Raw genomic sequence first — 13,284 nt, forward strand, 5'->3', positions numbered from 1 at the left:
CTAGAGAGCGTCAAATTTGACTATTTTTTTTTAATGACTTTTTTCGTGCAAATCTTCAATAACTCGTTCATTTGCACCATTTTTAGTAGGGTTTTATACGTCAATGGATAGCCAACAGTCTCTCAAAAGAGTTGTCTTTAATTTTGTGATTTGTTAAGATTAGTTGGTTTTTCGTGGGGTTTTGTGTTAATCTCGAATTTGTAGAACCATGCCATAGTTTTGGCATGAACTATGAGTGCAGTATCGTCAGCATATTGTAGAATGTAGTCATGTTTGCTTATGTAGTTTTTCTCAAGTAGATTGTGGCAGCAGATATTGTAGAGAAAAAATATTTTTGCGAGAAATGGCTTTAGACCAAATTGTTCATTTGTATCCGTTGCATCCGTCCGTTGTTGTCCAAAATGCATTTAATAAAGTTGCACTTTCCACCCGCGATTTAATAATAAACAATCATACTTACATACAAAAACAGAAACCGCAAAATCCGCTTGTGAGTTAAAATATACAGTACGTTGCCCGTCTCAGGATCTATGACAGGCAGTCTGTGAATTCGGTTGTGAATCAACACCTGAAATAAATCACAAAGTATTAGAAGCGGAAACCCTTCGTAAATCGAGGTTTAAAATTAGATTTACCTTTATGGCGTCATACAACGACGCATCTGGTCCTATATTAATTAAAGGTCGGGCATCCTTTAGGACTCGCCGCCACGTATCTAATTTGTGTTCTTCCAGCTCTTCCATCGTCACGCTAGGAGATTTGTAATACATTCTCAGGATTTTAATAAAGTCCGTAATGGTGAGCATGCCCACGAATTCCTGTTTTTGACTATCCCACAGTGGAGCTGCCCTTACACCTATAAAGAAAAATTAATAGTGTAAATTCTTAGTTGCTCATGTTTTTTAAGTTAATAACAATTAATTATTGAAGTCAACATTCATTTCAACTAATAACAATTGACCTTATTAGATAATATTAATAACTGCGAAAAGCAGCTTTAGGTAAACGTATTTAAAAAAAATCTTTTAACAAACATAGGAGTATTTCGGCTTCTGGTTAATTAAAAAGTTAAAATAATCATTCCGTTTATACAGGGTGTTTCTGAATGATAGGCTGTAAACTCACAGGTGGCTAAACCTAAACTATATTCCAGTCAAAAATTCATATAAATACGGTACAAGATGTCCAATTTTGTGAATTTAGCCCAAATTGGGAACATCACTGACTACTCAGAAGCTGCATTGTAAGATATGTGATTGTTCATGACGATTTTTATTTAAGCAAAATCCGAATTCTTGGATCAGTTCACAAAGTATTTGTCTCCTGTGTTTTTTTTAAATTTGTTTTCGTTCTTAAGTTATTTGAAAAAGACGTAGAAGTAACGTCCCACTTTTGGCTTAGTTTTACACTGCACTTAAATGCAGCATTCAAATTTACAGTAAAACTAAGCTAAACTGGGCATCTTCATTTCTAGTGATGGGCGTAAATTTACCGATAATTCATGTAACTAGCAACACAGAATCTTACTTGTGTGAGAAAATTTACCAATTTTTCCGATTTGACCAGTAAATTTATGGGTCTAATTGAAATTGGCTTGAAAGTTCAGGAATTTCATTAAAGTCATTTTCGGTCAATATTGTCAAAATAAAAGACTACAACTTTTCTGACAAAGTGATTCTTGTACCAAACGAATTCCAACCTTCTAACTTTTTTATGAATAAGTAGTCATAAATTTCATAAAAACTGTGAGAAAACTGTGTTACACTGTAATACTAGCAAATTTGAGGTTAATTTTGACATTAGTCACAGATATCACGTGGTTTTTGGAGGATAAGTTAGCTAGGCAGTCACGTGACCACAGTCATAAATCCCAGAAACACGTTTTGTATCGAATACTGCAAGAAAACTTTTCCAAATCCTGATTTTTTCCACTTTTGAGCACAGTTTGACAGTTAGGAACAAAATTGCTCGACAAACCCACTTGGAGTAAAAAAATGACAGTTTTAAACACATTTTTGAAACCCTCATTAAATTTCCTACCGAATAACTTAAAAAACACTTCAAAATTTGGTACATTCCGGGAGAAAAGTGGTGTCAAAGTTTGAACTGCCAAAAACATACCAGTCAGGGACAAAACCGCCTGTAAAACTCATTTGGAGTGAGAAAATGACTGTTTTAAACACATTTTTGTAATCCTCAGTAAATTTTCTACTCATTAAGCTAAAAAAACACAAAAAAATTGATACAGTCAAGGAGAAAAGTGGTGTCAAAGCTTGAACTGCTAGAAACACAGTTTGAAAGAACAGTCAGTGACAAAATTGCCTGTAGAACCCACTTAGAGTAAGAAAATTACAGTTTAAAGCACATTTTTGGAATCCTCATTAAATTTCCTATTCAATAACCTGAATAAACACTACAAAAATTGGTACAGTCAGGGAGAAAAGCGGTGTCAAAGTTTGAACTTCTAGAAACACAGTTTGAAAAAACAGTTAGTGACAAAATCGCCTGTAGAACCCACTTGGAGTGAGAAAATTACTGTTTTAAACACACTTTTGTAATCCTCAGTAAATTTTCTATTCATTAACCTAAAAAAACACTAAAAAATTGGTACAGTCAGGGAGAAAAGTGGTGTCAAAGTTTAAACTGCTAGAAACACAGTTTGAAAAACAGTCAGTGACAAAATCGCCTGTAAAACCCACTTGGAGTGAGAAAATTACTGTTTTAAACACATTTTTGTAATAGTCAGTAAATTTTCTACTCATTAACCTAAAAAAACACTAAAAAATTGGTACAGTCAGGGATAAAAGTGGTGTCAAAGTTTGAACTGCTAGAAACACAGTTTGAAGGAACAGTCAGTGACAAAATCGCCTGTAGAACCCATTTGGAGTGAGAAAATTACTGTTTTAAACACATTTTTGTAATCCTCAGTAAATTTTCTATTCATTAACCTAAAAAAGACACTAAAAAATTGGTACAGTCAGTGAGAAAAGCGGTGTCAAAGTTTAAACTGCTAGAAACACAGTTTGAAGGAACAGTCAGTGACAAAATCGCCTGTAAAACCCACTTGGAGTGAGAAAATTACTGTTTTAAACACATTTTTGTAATAGTCAGTAAATTTTCTACTCATTAACCTAAAAAAACATTAAAAAATTGGTACAGTCAGGGATAAAAGTGGTGTCAAAGTTTGAACTGCTAGAAACACAGTTTGAAAAAACAATCAGTGACAAAATCGCCTGTAGAACCCACTTGGAGTAAGAAAATTACAGTTTAAAGCACATTTTTGGAATACTCATTAAATTTCCTATTCAATATCCGGAATAAACACTACAAAAATTGGTACAGTCAGTGAGAAAAGCGGTGTCAAAGTTTGAACTGCTAGAAACACAGTTTGAAGGAACAGTCAGTGACAAAATCGCCTGTAGAACCCACTTGGAGTGAGAAAATTACTGTTTTAAACACATTTTTGTAATCCTCAGTAAATTTTCTATTCAATAACCTAAAAAAACACGACAAAAATTGGTACAGTCAGGGAGAAAAGCGGTGTCAAAGTTTGAACTGCTAGAAACACAGTTTGAAAGAACAGTCAGTGACAAAATTGCCTGTAGAACCCACTTGGAGTGAGAAAATGACTGTTTTAAACACATTTTTGTAATCCTCAGTAAATTTTCTACTCATTAACCTAAAAAAACATTAAAAAATTGGTACAGTCAGGGATAAAAGTGGTGTCAAAGTTTAAATTGCTAGAAACACAGTTTGAAAAAACAATCAGTGACAAAATCGCCTATAGAACCCACTTGGAGTAAGAAAATTACAGTTTAAAGCACATTTTTGGAATCCTCATTAAATTTCCTATACAATAACCTAAAAAAACACTAAAAAATTGGTACAGTCAGTGAGAAAAGCGGTGTCAAAGTTTAAACTGCTAGAAACACAGTTTGAAAGAACAGTCAGTGACAAAATCGTCTGTAGAACCCACTTGGAGTGAGAAAATGACTGTTTTAAACACATTTTTGTAATCCTCAGTAAATTTTCTATTCAATAATCTAAAAAAAACACAATTGGTACAGTCAGGGAGAAAAGCGGTGTCAAAATTTGAACTGCCAGCAACACAGTCTGAAAGGACAGTCAGGAGAAAAGTCACACTTACGAAAAAAACGTACGAGACAAAAAATTTATAAATTAAATAACGAATTACAGAAAATTGTCCATAAACTAAAATTATACATGGGAAGACAGTGGTATGAAGATAGAACCATTAGAAATCAATATGCTAGACAAAGATGGGAACGAACTTCTTAGGTGACATGTGTCTGACCAAGCGGATGGACTGATGAAGTGATCATGTGACCAACTGTTCTGACAACATCATATTCGTTCTGGCACACTGACTCTATGTCACATAAGAAGTATATTGCCATCTTTGTTTAGCTTTTTGGTTTCCTTCCCAGCCTTTACAATGGTAACGTAGATTTAAGTTAGATTATGCTGAAAATTTTGGAGCTCAGTAAACTGAGTAGTAAACATATAATCAACTAAGAAAACAGCGATTATTTGTAACTCTATTTAATATCTAATGATTTCTATCATAACTACTCAACTAGTTACGAAAAGTAAGCTTTTTGTAACATGCTGTCTGGTTGCAAACAGTTTAATAAATGCACTTTTGTAATTGCAATATGATTTACGAAAACAGTTTTACTATCAAAGTTATCATGCTCAGTAATTCTCAGAAATTTGCAAAGAAAATAAAGAATGTGTTAAAATGACTGACCTGGCTAATTGTCCACAAGAAAACTGACTGCATACCAACATATATTAAAGAAGAATAATCCTCTTTCTAGATGAGAAAAAATGTGTTAAATTGATTGTCTTGGTTAATTGTCCATTTTATCTAAATCAATTTGATTAAAAACTGGCAAGAAAAGCAAAGCTAAATAAAACTCACATTGACCTAGAATCTGAAATATTCAAACGAGCGGAATAAAAATAAAAGGCCTTTAATTAAATCGACTCTGGTATAAAACCATTGAAACTAATTGAAAAACTGTTTTCTAGTAAATTGAAGTGCACCTAAAATTTCCGATGATCTGCTTTAAAACCGATTTTCCAGAATATTAAATTTTTATTGACCATCACGCATCACTAGTGTTTCCTGTCATGAAATGTTTATGAAGCCGTACATTTATAATCAACAGCTTTCCGCAGCAACTAAAGTTAATGAAAAATAAATATAAAAATCGTATAAATTTCGTTTTATGCCTCATTAAAACAAGTTTACCTGCTGGCAGTTGGCTGAAAGTGTTGAAATCTTAAATTTAAGTACAAAGTTTTGAAAGAGAAACTAGCAATATTAGGTTATTGTCCATCCCAAGTATTGTAAAAAGAGAATAAAAGCCAGGAAATTACAAGTCGGGCCAAACCATTAGTTGTGTAAGCCAGAATGATTGATACACCAACAACATTTTGTAAGTAGTGTAGAACTTAAATTACTTCAACTATACTAATAAATTATTACGTCTGTTTTTAATGTAAAAAAATAAGTATTCTTCTTGTTAAATCATCTAAATTTGTCAGTTTTGTGGCATATACTTTATTTTTTAAATGATCCCAAAGAAAATAATCGCAACTCTGGTGATCTAGGCGGCCATTCATTTCTAGCAATGTTTTCAAAAGTGAAAGAGTAAATTAGAAAATGTCATTGAAATATAAGCCAATTTAATGCGAATAACTAAATCCATGGTAGTTAAAACTATAGTTATTGCTGCTTATTGTAAAGGTTATTATTCAGGTTCAACAGTTAGCTTAACCAGTGAGTAACCCAAATCCCAATTAATGGGCATTACTGGAGATACATTAGTATTTTGAAAACTATTAATAGTAAAAAAATGTATCAAATATTTTTTTGGTAATTTCAATGAATTCCGTTGGAATACAATGAAAAATTATGAATTTTGTAATTTTACTTTTAAAAATTTCCACGTTCTCTAGCGACAAAACCGTACCTCTAACCCATCAACTTTTATACGTCAATAGAAAGCTTATTTCATTGGCTATCAATTGGCATATAAAAGTTTATATAAAGTGTGGCAAATAAGCTAGTTATTGACGATTGAACGAAAGAATGCACCAACAAAGTCATGAAAAAATTAGTCAATTTTGACACCCTCTAGCGGCCAAACCGTCAGTTTGAAAGAACAGTCAGTGACAAAATTGCCTGTAGAACCCACCTGAAGTGAGAAAATTACTGTTTTAACCACATTTTTAGAATCCTCATTAAATTTCCTATGCAATAACCTAAAAAAACACTAAAAAATTGGTACAGTCAGGGAGAAAAGCGGTGTCAAAATTTGAACTGCCAGAAACACAGTTTAAAAGGACAGTCAAAACCCAAATCTCCTGTAAAACCCACTTGGAGCGAGAAAATGACTATTTTAAGCTCATTTTTGGAATCTTTATTAAATTTCCTATCCAATAACCTGAAAAAACACTACAAAATTTGGTACAGTCAGGGAGAAAAGCGGTGTCAAAATTTGAACTGCCAGAAACACAGTTTAAAAGGACAGTCAAAAACCAAATCGCCTGTAAAACCCACTTGGAGCGAGAAAATGACTATTTTAAGCTCATTTTTGGAATCTTTATTAAATTTCCTATCGAATAACCTGAAAAAACATTACAAAATTTGGTACAGTCAGGGAGAAAAGCGGTGTCAAAATTTAAACTGCCACAAACACAGTTTGAAACTACAGTCAGGGACAAAATCGACTGAAAAATCCACTTGTAGTGAAAAAATGACAGTTTTAATCACATTTTTGGAATCCCCATTAAATTTCCTATCGAATAACCTGAAAAAACATGACAAAACTTTGTACAGTTACGGAGAAAAGCGGTGTCAAAGTTTCAACTGCCAGAAACACAGTTTGAAAGGACAGTCAGGGACAAAATCGCCTGTAAAACGAGTTGTTTGACAGTTTTGACTGAATTTGACAGCTAGTACTTTAACCTTCAATAACTCGATTATTTTGGCAGTTACAAGGTGGTTCAATGTAGCAATTTAAAGAATAAATTTTTTAAATAAGTGACCTAATACAAACCTAACTCTATTTTGAACAGAGAATCAGACAAAGTTATAAGAATAATGAGTGTTTAATTTGGAAAACGTCTTTTTTAAGAACTGACGTCTTGAGCTCTTTTTTTCACCATCCTGTATAATATATTTTATCGTTTTTCTTCACCCACTCTTAGAACAAACCTTGTATAACACGACAAAACACAAAAACCAAGAAAAAAACGTTCCCTGATGACGCATAAATTAAAATTATTGTTTTGGAGACTGAAAATATTAAATTTGATATAAGTAGTATAATTTTTAATAGATGACCTAACGATAATAGGCAACTGAAAAATAGTAGTACATTAACAATCAAAAAAATTCTTATTCTTTTTGATATTCAAAATATAGAAAATTGAGTCGTCACGTAATGACGAAGTACGTGACGTAATGAAGTTGTAACTTACACATTTCTGACCAAATACGTAGCTCTTCCTCGTAAGTGGTGACTTATTGCATCCTTTTTCCAACTTGTTAGTGTCAACGTCATTAATGTAGACAACCAACGCAACTGACACAACTACAACGTCAAAAAATGGAAATTTTCCAACTCAAAAATTACCACTTTTACATCGGTGGTTTGGATCTATTCATCTTTACGATATGTTATCAATCTAAGCAAGAATTTATTTCCACTGTAACCTAAAAGCTATTATTATTAAATTATATTTAAGTCACCCAAACGTTATTCCAGAGTCAGATGTATGCACTTAATAATTCATTCACAGTGTATAATTTTCTGAGAAAAGAAAGCATTCCTTGTCTTCTTGGATAGTACGACACTCCTGTAAATGAGTTTTCCATACAAAGTTTGTGGTTTCTTACAAATTTAAAAAAATAAATAAATATAATTTTTTTTAAAGTTTGTTCTAATAATTTACATACAGCATGACTAAACTGAGTGAATATTTTGATCTGCTAACACTTGCTAAACAAAAGTTAAACTTGAATCCCATCTGACTAAACCGTACTGTAAACACAACATAGAATAACATGAATAACCAACTTAAACATCTTATATTTAATAATTTTTTAAAATCTAGCCAAGGTCGACGTTGTTTATACATATTTAACACAGGAACCTACGGTAAACTCGCTGCCAATACACTGACACTCGGTAAACATAACTTTATTCAATTTGGATAGAACGAAGGTGTGTATAGCTTGCCAGAAATAGCTCTCCAATCTAAATCAGCATTACAATTTTCGGTACGGATCGACCACGTTTGCCGGCTCCCAGGCAAATAAAATAACGAATCTATCAAGCAGAAATAAGACGCCCACTACGCGAAATTTACAGACAATATGCAAAACAGAAAAAGTAATTTAAAAGGCGTATTTACTGCACAAAAAGAGTGTTTAAATGCTAATAACTCGACTAGTAATAGTAAATTATTGCTTTGTTTAGAATGCAAAACAAAAAACAAATCTACTAAGAAAAAAACCTAGCAGGTGGTGCGTTCCAGTTCGAAAATAAGTTTTTAAGCCTCAGTTCCACATTAAAACTATCTGACGTAATGGATTTGAAATGCACGCTGTGCAAAACAATAACAAAGTTGTAACTTGCAGTTTCAGAATAGTTTAACGAGAACTATCCGGCTTTCAAATGCAGAATAACCGGAAATACAGAAGAACTTAAAACAATGTACAGGATTTTTGATTGAATTTAGACAAGCCGATTAAAAGATTTATTTTTAGTTTTAAAAGAAAACTTTAAATTCGAAAATTGACTACTATACAGGGTGGACAACGATGAACCACCGTGATTCATTATGAAAAACCGTTAGGACCATAAGTCTAAAAATTCGGTGGTTACTTTCAATGAAGCACGCTGTATATTGATTAATTTTCTACGACAAATTCTAAATATATCATTGCATCCTATTGTTAGGAGTTATTTACCAATACATGCAAAATTCTACGTTTGCAATGAATACAATTTTAATTTTTGCATGTCAGAAAACATTTTTTTCTTAGTTTTTGTGTTTCGACATCTTAAACAAGATTTGTTCAAAAGTAATGATACAGGGTAGTAAAAAATTAATTTTAAAAATTATTTTGTTCCTGTCTAAAGTTTGTGTTATGTTCTCGGTTATGTTACTTATTTGAAAACTTGATACTTTTTGACATAATAACAAGCCAACCTTGTTTCACAAAACGAAACATAAAAACCAAGAAAACAACGTTTTCTACTATGCAAAAATTAAAATTCTTTCAGGTATTACAAACGTCAAATTTCACATAAAATAGAAAATATCTCAAAAACGGCTACAGATATGATGTTATACATGAAAAATGTCTAGAATTTTCCGCAGAATGTAAAAAAGATACACAGGGTGTACCATTTAAAATAAGCGACATTTTTTTGCACAGCACAGTTTGACGACAGTCAGGAACAAAATTGCTTGTCAAACCCACTTGGAGTGAGAAAATTACAGTTTTAAGTACATTTTTAAAATCTTCATTGAATTTCCTATCCAAAAACCTGAAAAAACACTACAAAATTTGGTACAGTTTGGGAAAAAAGCGGTGTCAAAGTTAGAACTGTCAGAAACACAGATTGAAAGGACAGTCAGGGAGAAAATCGCCTGTAAAACCCAGATAAAGTGAAAAAATTACAGTTTTAAGCACATTTTTGGAATCCTCATTAAATTTCCTATCCAATAACTTGAAAAACACTACAAAACTTGGTAGTCAGGGAGAAAAGCGGTGTCAAAGTTTGAACTGCCAGAAACACAGTTTGAAATGACAGTCAAAGACCAAATCGCCTGTAAAAGCCACTTGGAGCGAGAAAATGACTATTTTAAGCACATTTTTGAAATCTTTATTAAATTTCCTATCCAATAACCTGAAAAAACACTACCAAATTTGGTACAGTCAGGGAGAAAAGCGGTGTCAAAATTTGAACTGTCAAAAACACTGTGAAAGGACAATCAGGACCAAAATAGCCTGTAAAACCAACTTGGAGTGAAAAAATACAGTTTTAATTACATTTTTGGAATCCTCATTAAATTTCCTATACAATAACCTGAAAAAACATTACAAAATTTGGTACAGTTAGGGAGAAAAGCGGTGTCAAAATTTGAACTGCCAGAAACACAGTTTGAAAGGACAGTCAGGGACAAAATTGGCTGTAAAACCCACTTGGAATAAGAAAATAACAATTTTAAGTACATTTTTGGAATCTTCATAAAATTTCCTATCCAATAACCTGAAAAAACACTACCAAATTTGGTACAGTCAGGGAGAAAAGCGGTGTCAAAATTTGAACTGTCAAAAACACTGTGAAAGGACAATCAGGACCAAAATAGCCTGTAAAACCAACTTGGAGTGAAAAAATACAGTTTTAATTACATTTTTGGAATCCTCATTAAATTTCCTATACAATAACCTGAAAAAACATTACAAAATTTGGTACAGTTAGGGAGAAAAGCGGTGTCAAAATTTGAACTGCCAGAAACACAGTTTGAAAGGACAGTCAGGGACAAAATTGGCTGTAAAACCCACTTGGAATAAGAAAATAACAATTTTAAGTACATTTTTGGAATCTTCATAAAATTTCCTATCCAATAACCTGAAAAAACATTACAAAATTTGGTATAGTTAGGGAGAAAAGCGGCGTCAAAGTTCGAACTGCCAGAAACACAGTTTGAAAGGACAGTCAGGGACAAAATTGGCTGTAAAACCCACTTCGAGTAAAAAAATTACAGTTTTAATCACATTTTTGGAATCCTCATTAAATTTTCTATCCAATAACCTGAAAAAACATTACAAAATTTGGTACAGTCAGGGAGAAAAGCAGTGACAAGATTTGAACTGCCAGAAACACAGTTTGAAAGGACAGTCAGGGACAAAATAGCCTATAAAACCCACTTCGAGTAAAAAAATTACAGTTTTAATCACATTTTTGGAATCCTCATTAAATTTTCTATCCAATAACCTGAAAAAACATTACAAAATTTAGTACAGTTAAGGAGAAAAGCGGTGTCAAAATTTGAACTACCAGAAACACAGTTTGAAAGGACAGTCAGGGACAAAATCGCCTGTAAAACCCACATGAAGTGAAAAATGTACAGTTTTGGAATTCCCATTAAATTTCCTATCCAATAACTTGAAAAAACACTGCAAAATTTGGCACAGTCAGGGAGAAAAGCGGTGTCAAAATTTGAACTGCCAGAAACACAGTTTGAAAGGACAGTCAGGGACAAAATAGCCTATAAAACCCACTTCAAGTGAAAAAATGACAGTTTTGATCACATTTTTGGAATCCTCATTAAATTTCCCATCCAATAACCTGAAAAAACACTGCAAAATTTGGTACAGTCAGGCGGAAAAGCGGTGTCAACATTTTTAGCTGCCAGAAACATAGTTTGAAAGGACAGTCAGGGACAAAATAGCCTGTAAAACCCACTTGGAGTGAAAAAATGACAGTTTTGATCACATTTTTGAAATCCTCATTAAATTTCCTATCCAATAACCTGAAAAAAACATTACAAAATTTGGTACAGTCAGGGAGAAAAGCGGTGTCAAAATTTGAACTGCCAGAAACACAGTTTGAAAGGACAGTCAAAGACCAAATCGCCTGTAAAACCCACTTGGAATAAGAAAATAACAGTTTTAATCACATTTTTGGAATCCTCATTAAATTTTCTATCCAATAACCTGAAAAAACACTGCAAAATTTGGTACAGTCAGGCGGAAAAGCGGTGTCAACATTTTTGTTATTTACCGGTCAAATTTTTCTGGTAAAGTAAAATATTTACTTTACCGGTAATTTACCCATCACTATTATAAGATAATTTTCCTTTCATAGAGAAAATAATGTAACATGAAAACAGGATCCAACCTTTACAGTAAATAAATATATTAAAACCAAAAAGTAATTTAAAATAAGTAATGTCCGTTTCCCCAACATTGGCTAAGTGAAGTTTAAGGACAGCTTAAATAAGTTTAAATTAGACTGTATTATTTTGCACCTAATCTGTCACATTCAAACCTCAACTTAGCTTAAGTTGTACTTAAAATTGCCTTGGAAGTGGCGGGGAAACAGACAACAAGACTCATAAAGTTGTTTAAGTTTTCATGTTATAACGAGGCACATTTTAAGGCAAACAATATTCCAAATAATTTATGCTGAATAGCAGTTTCCTATCATTTTGCTATTTTTAAAATAATATGTATATTCAAGAAAATGAACAAAGTAAACTTTACCACTTACCATTATACACCAAAGCGAAGAAGGCCTTCTTCACAAGTAGCTGTGTATCAAAGACCACTAGCTTTGCAGACGTAGGTATGAGATCGTAACATTTGTGGAACTTGAAGAACTTGACGAATATTTGAGATTCATCTTCTTCTGTAAAGAAAAAAGACAGTTGTGATAATTTTATCAATAGACACGTACAAAGTATTCGTTTTTTGAGCCGGACCATTTGAGGCAAAATCAAAATGCCACCAAAATTTGAAAAATTTCGGGAATTTCCAAGCGGTAGTCAGGAAGAAAAACAATATTAATAATTCTTAACATAACTTTACACAGATACTAAACATAATAAGTGATTTTGTTTCAAGACGTAAATACCACATACGCATATTTTATATTTGAACAAACAACATCAACTTGACAAGGTCAGAAAAAGCACGCGAGTTTCCAGCTAAGTATATTGAAAACTTTTTCATTTTTAAATATCCAGAGACTTAACTAAAATTTGCCTTAAGTAATCAAATGACGGTGTGGAGGGAATTTCAGGCAACTCAGGTTTCTAGATTTAAATTGCTTCACCAAGCCGCTAAACAAATTTACGATATTAGAGTGAATTATATTACCGCATACGCTTTGCTCTTTATATTCTAAGCGGCAGCACTAACTTTTTGAGAGGTAGTTTGTCGCAATATTTAATTAAAATAGCTGCTGCTTTTAAATTAAAAAATGAAATGCAGAGACGGAGGAAGAAATAAACCAGAAAGACGACTTAAAAATTTTAAATAATTTATGGGAATTCAATGAAGGAGATTGAAAATCAATACAAAATCGTTGTAATATGAGAAATAATAAGTTAAGTGGAATAAGAATAAAGATAAAGTTTGTCTGAACATTTCTTTTCATTTGGCATAGTTTTCCAGATACCAGATTATTTTAAAAAATTAAAAGCCAAATGATTACTTCCAAATGAAGA

The 13,284-nt window shown here is 32.5% G+C and overlaps 1 protein-coding gene across 3 annotated transcripts in view; it reads right to left on the bottom strand.

The window, feature by feature from the left end:
• The window catches only part of SNF4Agamma (SNF4/AMP-activated protein kinase gamma subunit), a 161,041-nt gene that overhangs the window by 8,349 nt on the left and 139,408 nt on the right, over window positions 1–13,284 (bottom strand). For all 3 annotated transcript variants that reach the window (XM_081974127.1, XM_081974125.1, XM_081974126.1), the window contains exons 12-14: window positions 12,327–12,464; window positions 636–856; window positions 461–568 (exon numbers count right to left, since the gene is read on the bottom strand). In XM_081974127.1, the coding sequence (XP_081830253.1) occupies window positions 461–568; window positions 636–856; window positions 12,327–12,464 (467 nt within the window). The remainder of the gene's footprint in view (window positions 1–460; window positions 569–635; window positions 857–12,326; window positions 12,465–13,284) is intronic.

This window comes from Ips typographus, linkage group LG2 (genome assembly GCF_016097725.1).
Source record: "Ips typographus isolate SLU linkage group LG2, UJ_Ityp_2.0, whole genome shotgun sequence".
In the NCBI taxonomy this organism is placed as follows: Eukaryota; Metazoa; Arthropoda; class Insecta; order Coleoptera; family Curculionidae; genus Ips; species Ips typographus.